Raw genomic sequence first — 11,381 nt, 5'->3', positions numbered from 1 at the left:
TAGTATAAAACTTATTGTTTTGGTAAGCAAGGTTTTTGAGCTTGTGTTTAATCAATAACACTGACATGATCTGTTGGTCAGTTTTTGATTATCTTGATTGATTTATTCTAACTTTGTATGAAATAGAATCCACATTTTATTTTATCATCTCAGCCACCTCATGTTTTACTAATTCAAGTGTGGTATCACCACAACTATAGTTTAGGATTCATATTAATTTTACTGAATATATTTGACTACTAAACAAAAGAATAATACAAATTTCTTATTTTATTGAACTCTGTGTCCTGAGTAAATAATCACTTAAAGCATTTATAAAAATTACTTGCATTTATGTTCTAATCATATATGTCAACACTTCAAATTTTAAGGAGCCACTTTGGTGTTCAGCAACTGCTAAAGCTCAAAGAAGTTTAAAATATTCAAAGAAACAAATTTGTCCACATGTCGAGCAGCTTTTACTATAACTGATCAAATTATAAAAAGATCATTGTCACCTCCCCCTGTCTGGTTCAGTGCTGCATCTGTCTGACCAAAGCAGAAAACCTCCAGGGATCAGAGGACCATCGACTCTCCCGTCACCTCTCGTGAGGACCAGCATGACTGCCGGGCAGTCAAGCCTAACAGGAAACGTCGTGTCTGATGCTTTGGCAGTGACGCGATTCACAAAGTTCATCTGGGCAAATGTTGTCTTAAACGTGCATGTCATGTCATAATTCAAACTAGTTCATCACTTTTTTATGTACTAAGTTAACAAACCTGACTCTGAACCTGCTCTCTACACACTTGCAATCAGGCCAAGTTCGAGCCTCTTAATCAGCATTAAGACTGTAGGACACCTACTGTAAAATGTACTGCAATAAAACCATAAATACAGCTACTACTACCACTGAAACTGCTGCTACTAGTACACGTATTACTGCCAGCTAATACTGGTTCTATTGCTGTTATTATCCAAGTTTTAGTATTTTTGGTGATAATGAAAGCAGGTCAGGACCTGAGTAACATAACAGCCTCTATCTCTGCTATGCTACTGGTCTAAAATCCTTGAATCACTGGTCAACCCAAACTACTCGTTTTCACGGACAAATGTGACGTCCTTCAGCCGCAGCAGTCAGGCTGTAGACCTGGTGATGGTACAGTCATTACTGCAACTGATTCAACATTGTTAACTCACTTTATAAAACTCTTAATGCTGCTTGTTTCAACATACAACTACTACAAATTATATCATCATTGCCAGGTATTCATTATAATATTGATATATACGTACATTATGTTATGCAAAGGCAATACAAATGCAATGGCAACAAGTCTCATTCTGTCTGTATACAGTATATACATATACAACATAACAACCAGTCTACGTCACTTTGTTTCCTTTACAATGTACATTGAGTCCTCTGGCGTCTATTACACTGTCTTTTTTATGGCACGTAAACAAAAATTAGGAGTCATTATTCGTAATTTAATAATATTATATGTCTTCATTGACTGATGGGCACAATGTAGGAAACACATTTTTGGATACATCACACAACTGCAAACGTCAAGTATTCTGCACAGTCTACAAATTCAAGTTAATGTAGCTCATTTTGTATCTTTAATTATAAAAGGTACATTGGCTGAACATACCCTCTCTTTTATGGCAACACACTCTTCAAAGTTTAGTGTCAGAGTAGAAGCCAAATAACGGAAGCAGACAAGTCAATAAATAAAACTGGCAATAAAGAAGGTACAGGCTCAGTGAAAGAAATAACACTTGGGCAGAGAGTGTCAAAAAGTAAAGATGAAGATGACACCATGAACCCTAAAGAGAGATAAGGATTATCAGAGAGCATGGCTGTGCTGCGGCTGCTGTGTGATGAAGGTTGACCGGTAGATTCAGTGCGGTCGAGGACCCGAGAGGTCACCACCAGGAGCGAGCTGCCACCCGGGGAACAGAGAAGAGGGGCAAAGAGACAGAAAGTGGAAGCTGTGGGGTGAATGCGGCCGTGTGTTTAGCAGAGCCAGAAGAAAGGATACTACATCAACTCCAGCTGAGGCCCAAGGGGTTAATGGATAGGACTACCCAGCAGGGGTCAAGGGTCAGGAGGCCACTCTCTGCCAGGGCTAATTGGTCACTGCGACCAGAGTTAACGCCAACCTTTCTATGGAGAAATACATACACATGTATGGAGCTGCTCTGACAGGAGTCTTCCATCAAAAGCCCCGATCAAGGAGGCCTCTGTTGTGCTCCTGCACAGTCATGGAGATCAGTCAGGCCTCCGTAGTAACAATCAGCACCCTTCACCGTACATCGCCACCAGCACCACCTACAGTGACAGCTAGGCTGGACTCGTGAAAAGATTGGTGGCTTTTGATCTACAGTTTTTTTTCATTCAGTTCAATTCAACTCATTAGCATTCACTTTTTGTAGCTGCAATATCCATTTCATGATTTTGAGCTTAATGTCCATCAAGTGTCAGAAAATCATTCCGTTTCAGAGAGATTGTTACTGTAAAGGTGCAACATTTGTTTGCACATTTAACAAAATGTATAAATTAGTAAAAAGGCTTAGAAAGCACAATAAATACTATATATTAATGATCCATCATTCCTTCTTTTCTAGGATTTTAAGACAAAGTTAGTGAAAGTTAGCACATACAGTTTGAACATTTCCAATTTTCTGCACACCAAAATATTTCAGGTTTCTGTCGAGCCATTTCATGAAAAACATTCTCAAATCATTCTAGTCTGTACAGTGCGATGGAAAATGGGACTGTTTTTCCACTTCTGTCAAATCAACACAGCTCACACAGTCATGCATAGACGGTACGTCCTTAATTCTATATAAAGACAAGAAAAGATTATTTGCAGTGTATATTCTACATGTTAGCTAACAACAAAAACATGTAAAAAAATGCAAATCAAGAAGAGATGATGATTCAGTGGAGGAGGTTTGAATGAGGATGAGTTTTGGTGACTCTTAATTAATAAAACTTTCTTTAGGCAGATTAACACTTTTAGAAATCCTGATGGTGAAGGTCTCCATTAGATGCCTGCTGCAGACCTCAGACTGTGTATGATCCTTCATAGACCTTAAGAGGCAGTCGTGTCCTTGATGCCTGAAGCATCAACATTTTAATTATCTTGTTTAATATCTAAATGAACACAGGGAAATTCACTTGGTCACTGTCTGAGAAATCCACCTGATAAAAGAAGCTTGTTTATGGAGGACTGAGTGGGATTTTACCTGAAAAAAATCATACAGCCCAAACAAGGATTAAACTAAATATCTGGACCACCTGAGGTGGTTCAGAGTCTCTGCAGGGCAAAAGTGCAACTTTGTTTTCACCAGAATGAGTCTAAATTCGCTCTATTTGCATGTGAGGGTGAGAACCTGTAAGAGGCCCTGGTTCAGAGGAATCCTGACAGATTGATGTTGTCATGCTGATGCTGTCACGGGCTTGATGCTGGACGGGTTAATGATTTATGGGGAATAGTGGGATGCCCAGAATGGGACCTTGGTTAATGTTCACCTTTCTCACCGGACCTCCTCTCTGGGGGGCTGCCCACGGCCAGTCCAGATCCAACCGCCGAGGGGGCAAGACTGACTGACTCGGCCGGCCTCCAGCTAAACCCGGCACTCACAGCGGGGAGGGAGCCCACGCTCTGCTCCCTCAGAGGCCTGTGAATGGACTCAGAGGAGAGGAGGGGATGGGAGACTGACGAGGCCTAATCGTCTCAATAAAAGCAATAAAGAGCGGCAGAATATAACTCAAACTGTCTTAATGAGCTCATATAAACAAACTCACTGCACAAGTGCTGATTATAGAACCCTTCCAGTCAAAAAATGTTACTTCACCTTTTCTGTGCAGAATGATGTCTGTGCAGAGTTTGACACCAGAGTTTTCACACTAGGAGGAGACACCTCATGACGAGTAATTTAACTTTTGAAAAACATGTTTCTACATTCATTCATTCTGCACTTTTCAACGAGAGTGAAAGAACAGTTTCAACAAGGTAAGTGAGTTTTAAACCACAAAAGACACCAATTACTCTTTCTATTTTTATGTGTCCTAGAATATGTCTGGAGGGGATCTTTGATAACATTCAAATCCCCAACTGAAGATGAACATGAAGGATCAAACATCCTGGTGTCCTGCAGGATTTAGGACACACTGGAGTCATCAGTCCATGCTCCCCAATGCAGTTCCCCCATTTTGTTTTTCTACCATCATTTGGATGTTTCATATTTGATCTATACCGCCAACTGTTAATTTATGTTTTCTGTAAATGTTATTGTCCAGAATGAGGATCTAAATGCTCTTTCTAAAGTACTGAACCTCAGTACCAATATCATTCAATGTTTGTTCATGTTCTTAGTCTTGTTTATCATGTTCTTGTTTGTTTTATCAGATATTTCAGATGCTGTTTGATATATTTTGTTAAATGAAAAAAAAAAACAGGGTCAAAACATGCTGATACTCTCCAAAGTATGGTATCATATAGTTTTTCACTGATCCCTTGATTTTTTCCCCCCCAAATTCATTTATTTTTTTAATACGTTTTTTTATTTTGTTCAATTTATGTCTGTGAACATGTTGGTCTCAGTGTTTCAAAGCTTTCACCCTCAGCTAGGAATATAATTCTGGTGAAAAAATGTAAAATCTATTATTATTATTTTCATTCTCTTTTTTGCCTGAACCTGTTACACATACTAAAATATACAGTCTATAAAATGTCCGAATCAGCTTTCAGACCCAGTTGTTTGTATGTGTGGAATATAAACTTTCTCTCAGGTCGATAAAACCCCTAAAATGTTGACATAAAATCAGTCAGATTTAAGTATATTGAGCATAACTATGCTTGATTCAAACTGCAAAACATCAGTCATGTGTAAGTTTTTTCATTGCAGAATGTAAACTCACACATCTACTGAAAAAAACCCTCAATATCAGCTTTAATAGCTGCGCTTTTGTCTTTAGTTGTTTGTCACCCTGGAGCCTAAATGGCTGCATTTGGTCCCTGTGTCATGTATATGGACTCCGAATCATTGCTGTTGAATAGAGCAGAGATATAGGAAAGGTTGAGGGCAGACCAGGTGATGGATAGCAGCGGGGCATGTCATCCGCTGCCTTACACTACTCTCATTAAGCTGTAAATCTTTCACAACAGCACCCGCTAAGACAATGCCAGAGAAGCTTTTCCTTGTTGCTCCACCTTGTCATTGGTGTAACAATGAAATTGCCAACTGAATCACTTTGTAAGGACACACAATGACCTCAATACTTCATGCAGCCAGTAAAAACGATGAAGAAATCAGGTGATAGATACGGGAGGCATGAAATGCAGCAAACAACAAGAATATCAATTTACATAACATACTTCTGTTGGTGCAAGTCGGAGATAGTAATGTATTGACACGTTTCAAACTAATTAGCTCAGAGAATGAATAAACTGACCGTTTGAGTATAATAGATTACATTTTCTGCCTGTTTAAGAGGTGAAAACAGAGTAAATGTTGGTTACTGCATGAATATAATGTAATTACAATGTATATTAGTTGTCTAAGTACTTGTTTGAAAATGCCACTGCTGTTGTCTTTGCCATAAATGATCAATTTTACACTGATTTGGCTCACAAGTAGACAAAAACCCATTTAAAAACATATACTTCAACATGAATTGTTAAAAGATGTGGTACAGTAATGTTAAATGAACCTTGCACTATTATTGCTTCAGAGATATTGAATGTGCTGGAGTGAACTGCAGAAAAATAATGTGAATGAAAGAGCATCTATAAGTATTTATGTTTGATATTATCATCATAGCAGCCATAAACATCTTGACATTTTGGTTTTAAATACTTTACTCAACACAAACATAATTATATTAATTATGTGCTTGAAACAAGTCAGTTACAGAACAAATGACATTAGTGGTGTGGAAAAATATTTGTGTCACCTTAAAGCTACTTTAAGGAGATTCTAACATTAGAAAGATCTTAATGTGCTGCAGCGAAACTGTCACAGACTTTTAATGTTTAGGTTTCTGGCTCCATCTGCTGGGACATGCTGAACAAAGCTGTCCATCATTATGCTCCTTATGTAAAATAGCAACTGACAGGTCTCTCAAATACTCATGTCCTCAACTCCTGTGCACCTGAGCAAAAATTTTAACCTGCAAAGAAGCTAAACACTGACATCTGCTGAGGAAATACATTTACTGCAGCAGATGACTTGTCTGGAGTCTACTGCCCTGTGTTTGGCCTCTCAGGTAGTAGCATCAGTCCCTCCTGTTTCTGTAAGGTTGGTATGTTCACACTCAGCTGTGGCTCTAGGTTGTTTTTAGTTTGCCTTCTTTCCTCACTAGCACTGTTAGTACAACAGAATTTGGTGGTGGGAAAGAAAGGAAGAAAGCTGAATGAGAGCGAGAGCCACATCCAGTGTTATTACGGTTAACTATAACTAAAATTAAAAAAATGAAATGATGTCTACATGACTGTGAGTCAGCTGCCTTCACAACATATTGTGTTTGTATTGTAATAAAGATTCTGAATTTCTTAAATCTGCCCCTGACAAATACCCCCCATATTATAGCCCCACTAAAACTAAACATTTCTAAACAATGCAAACTCACACAGGAAAGTGACTTTATATCCTGTTGGGTAGTTTAATCTACAGCAATGCATCATGGTCTATAAGACCATCATATTTTTGTAGTGCCGCCTCACGTCTGAACCACACATGTCAAAAAAAGTTGCCTTTTCATGAGCTCAGGAAAAAGCCCTGTTTGCAACAATGGATTTTTCAGATAATTTAATCAGTTTGTTTTATTTAGCCTAAGAAAGAAAAGAACACTTAATACTTCAGTTTATCAGAAAAATTCAAATACCAAATCTGAAGATTTAAGTACAAATTTTGAACAAAAGTAGCCAGTAACTAAAGTTAGAGACAATTGTAATGGAGTTGATAATATTAATAATTTTAATTTTAAAAGAAGGGCAGTAGTTCATAGTGCAAAGAAACAGTTTCAGGCCTGTATCGGGAAAGTCATAGCTAGGTGAAGGCTTTAATGAAGAAATAAAGAAGGAAAATAGAGGGATAAAGTTGTATAAAATGTAAACACTCAACTAAAGTACCTTCCACAACTGATCATTTGTGCCTGACAGACAGCTCCCAGGGCCATAGTGCCTGACAGACATGAATCGGGGAACAAGCAACAAGAATGCCCATCCGTCACCGCTGACGTCATCTCCATACCAGTGACTGCTGTTATCAAGATGGCGCTGCGGCCAGGATCTGGGGGAGGCAGCAGGTATTTTAGCCTTTTAAAATCAGCTCTGTCGCAAACATGTAAGACACTTTGTGAAATGTCCGCCTCGGATAGCCGCTTAGCAACACTTGAGTGCCGCTGGAGGCGCTGGCAGGCAGCGGTAAAGGCTGGTGTTGTTGCCGAGGCAGGGAGATGAGATGAGATGGCTGGTTGTCAGGTGTCACAGCTAACGTTAGCTAGCCGCTTTTGCTGCCTCTTCATGCTCATAGTTGGCCAAAAACAACGCCACAACATATCATATACTAACACATTTTCTCTTGACACGTCGTCTGTAGTTGTTATTACGCCTGCAGGTCGCGGTATCCAGTGATATAACATGATATTTAATGAATATATACGCACAACACTCTAGTAGCATTGTGTAGACAGGCCTCTGGACGCCTAACAGAGTTAATGTCTGGCCTTATCAACATTGGCTTTCAGGCTATTATATTATCTACAATGGTGGGGATTTAGTATCATATTGGTATGCTGTTGAGTATTTAAGAAAGTGAAGATCTGATTTTTTAAAAAAGCTGTTAAATTAGTTAAGTTTCTCTTGTAACACACCAGCTTCAGAGGCTTTTTGTGCCTCAGCTGCTCTTCAGGTGTCAGGCTGCTCTGCTTTGTGTTCACACACGTTCACACTCCACATCTCTAACCAGTGAACAGCTGTAAACGTCGATGAGATCTTTCTGGAGCAGTGTGATGATGGTCTGCAGAGGAGATGAAGAGGCCACACTCATGATTCTTTGATGAGCTGAGCTCCAGTAGCTTGAATTATAAATATGCTGTGCCTACAAGCATGTCGACTAGCCAGGTGATACTGATCTGACAGGTGAAACCGAAGCCCCAAGTCTGTAGGTCAGTGTGGGCGGTTGGAAAAGGCAGGTGTAATGTGAAGACCTGGAGGTAACTGTAGTTCTCTTTATCCTCATCGTTCTCCTGACGTCTGTTAGACAATTATTGTGCTGTAATGTCTCAGCAAAAGTCAGTTTTGTTTACTTGCATCCTACGTCCTTGGTGGCAGTATTTAGGATATCAGTTCCTAAAAGTCCCAGCATGTTTGAGTCTGTTTCCACGCTAAATATAACGTATATGAATGAAAGAGTGAAGTTTTGGATGGCTTCAGTGCAGTTTGTTTGTTGTCCAACATGACAACATAGCAGTAATAAAGTAAAAAGTGTTGGAAGTGTCGGAGTGGAAAGCCAGGAGGTGGAGCAGTAGTACAGTTTACAAAAACCAACATGGCAGCCAAAGCAGCCTTTGTGGGCCTTTGGAGTAATTGTATCAATGAATTTATGTCATGATGCTAAAGTGATAAGTCACAGTTGCAGTGGCTGCATTTTGCACAATGGAGACGGTGACAGGAGGCCGTGTGATTACACTATTTGTCAGGCATTTAACCTCATGAGTGTCAGATGATTTCCCATTGTAATAATCTACTTGTCAAGGATATATCGTTGTTTTGTAACTGTTGAAAAAATTTTGTTATAACTGGAAATTTAATCTATTTATCACTTGATTTGGAGTTCTAGAGAATTGTGAATGTGATTAATGCATTTAATATAATTTATGTTAATCAGGGTTGAATTTATGTCAGTGTTTATAGATTTAATATTTGTCATGTTTACGTATGGCAGCAGGAAAAGTGCCTTTTGGGTCCAGTGTCTATAATAAGCCAAATTGTCCTTTATTATTAAGAGGTTCTCTCAATTTGACTGGGTCTCTGCCTGGATTGATTCTGTGATAAGTGATTAATGTGGTCAAAGTCAGATATTGCTTGGTGTTTAGTTTGATTATTGATTATCTTTAGCTTGATCTATTTTAACCATCAATTAAGCTGCCATTTATTTTCTCTCTCTCTCTTGTGTGGTCTATAAAATGTCCAAAAAAGTGAAAAATATTCATAATAATTTTGTCTTAGGATTCCTTGTTTTGTTCGACCAACACTCCAAAACTCAAGGACATTTAATTTGCTATAATACATGACAAAGAAATACAGCAGATCCTTTTATCTGAGAAGCTGGAGCCGGCAGTTTTGCTTAAAAAAGGCAAACAATTAATCACTCATCAAAATATTTGCTGATGAACTTTCCTTTCATTGACGATCAATTGTACAACTTATTGAATATCAGAAAATTGTGAAAAATACGGATCACAATTTGTCAGAACCCTATGTCATTTCTTCATAAAGCCTGTTTTTTGGACCAACCGTCAATATATTCAGTTTATAGTTATAAAACTATATAAAACAGATAAAAAATAATTGCATTTCAGAAGCTGGAACCAAAGAATGCTTTTGCATGTTTTGCTAAATGATGAGCAAATGATCAGACAAATCACTGAAATGATAAATAGATTATGGAAATTATTGATAATAAAGCAGGAAATTAAAGGACTACTTGTCTCAGCTGTGCTGTTTTATTTGATACTACTGCAGAGAATTAACGGGTTCAGTGACCAACAATAACTTTATCACATAACCTCTCAGTTTGTATTTCCTTTTGAAAAGACTACTTTCATGTCTACTGTATATTCTATTGTAAGAGCAGTTTCCAAACAAGCTGAAATAATTTTAGTTTTGGCTTCCTCAGTGATGATGACATTGACTGAAACTCCTGACCCTGCCGTCTGTCTCCCAGCTTTCAGAACAGTTTGATGATAGCTGTCTGATGATTAAAGGGCCTTTTACAAGGCACTGGCCTGCCCGCCGTCCACAGCTGCTGTTGCTGCTTATCCCCATCTATGCTAATCTGCCCAGCCGTGACCTGCTATTTGCCGCAGGATGGTGGGCAGCAGTGCTGTAGTGCTGCTATAAAAGCTCTTTAAGCTGCAAATCTTACAGGGAGCAGATGTGAGAGTCTGAATCCCTCCAAGTCTGAAGATAACACCCAGTCATATTATATCAGTACTCTGTGACGGGCAGCATCCTCTCTTTGTTTATACATGTTTAATTTGTAATCAATATTTCCTTTTTTTATGTATATACATATATATATACACATACACACACACTAAATCACTGACTTTAAGCAGTAAGACATGCTACTATAAAGGTTTTCATATCATCTCAGTCATGAAGCTGGCTTTTGTTAGAAATTTTCATTTACCAACAGGGCACATACATTGACATCAGTTTACATCAACATGCTATTTTTTATCAGCAGACCCACGTCATGTTGAAAACAAAAGGCAGACAAACAAGAATACAGTACAATAGTTCTGTATATCAAAGCCTTACAGGTACATAATGCTTTCTGCAAGGATGATCGCAGAGAAATGACCCTACATGAGGAAACATTTCAATCTCTAATGCGGGTTTCCCTCCCTGGCAGATGGATATTCGCCCAAACTGTAGAGGGCAGTGTAGGAAAAACATACTTGATTTTTCTTTGCTTGTCTGCATCAGTGTAGTTAAAAGATGTTGGATGTGTATGGACATAACAATTTCGCAGAGACCTTTTTACAGTTTTTATGACAGTCAATAGACTACACAATTAATTAGCATAATCAAGCAAAGCAATTTAAGGGGTTAATTGATAATGAAATCCGTTTGTTGCAGTGCAGCCTTTAACACATTCGTACTGTACAGAAATACAAATCTCATTTAGTTAATTTTACATGTAGAAGTCAAACTCAGGCCAAAATGATTCCTTGATTGCCGTGGGGAGTTGATAATTACGTTGGCAAAGCTCTGAACTGTGTTACAATGACTTCCCTGCCTCCCCTTTGTTAGCACGGTTTGTGTTGGTACTAAAGTTATCAGTGCGGTGGGCTAGTCAGATGCTGTTAGTTGCTCAGATTTAGGTTAGAGAAGTCGAAGAAGCGGAGACCCGGCTGGCTCTTTGTTCTGTTTGTTTCTACATCATCACTTCCAGCCTGGAGAACTGAGATGTAATAAGTTATTTGACAAATAGCTGAAGGCCTGTGTGGGTTGGCTCTGGTGAGGAGAGACTTGGCCGACTTCTAGAGGCTTCCTCTGATTATTTCATAAAGGCCTGTTTCTCAGCACAGACCCAGTGACCGCGTCCAAGTCGCCTGTGGAAACTAAACTGCACCGGTTTGATCATTGATGTTAAA

The 11,381-nt window shown here is 38.8% G+C and overlaps 1 protein-coding gene across 5 annotated transcripts in view; it reads left to right on the top strand.

Annotated features, from left to right (window-relative positions):
• Positions 1-7,260: 7,260 nt before the first annotated feature.
• synrg (synergin, gamma) overlaps positions 7,261-11,381 on the top strand; it is a 36,714-nt gene continuing 32,593 nt past the window's right edge. For all 5 annotated transcript variants that reach the window (XM_070828729.1, XM_070828728.1, XM_070828726.1 and 2 more), the window contains exon 1: positions 7,261-7,301. In XM_070828729.1, the coding sequence (XP_070684830.1) occupies positions 7,267-7,301 (35 nt within the window). In that variant the 5' untranslated portion in view covers positions 7,261-7,266. The remainder of the gene's footprint in view (positions 7,302-11,381) is intronic.

Source organism: Pempheris klunzingeri, chromosome 4 (assembly GCF_042242105.1).
Source record: "Pempheris klunzingeri isolate RE-2024b chromosome 4, fPemKlu1.hap1, whole genome shotgun sequence".
NCBI classification, from domain to species: domain Eukaryota; kingdom Metazoa; phylum Chordata; class Actinopteri; order Acropomatiformes; family Pempheridae; genus Pempheris; species Pempheris klunzingeri.
The sequence above is the reverse complement of the archived record's forward strand: the minus strand, read 5'-3'. Positions and strand labels throughout refer to the sequence as shown.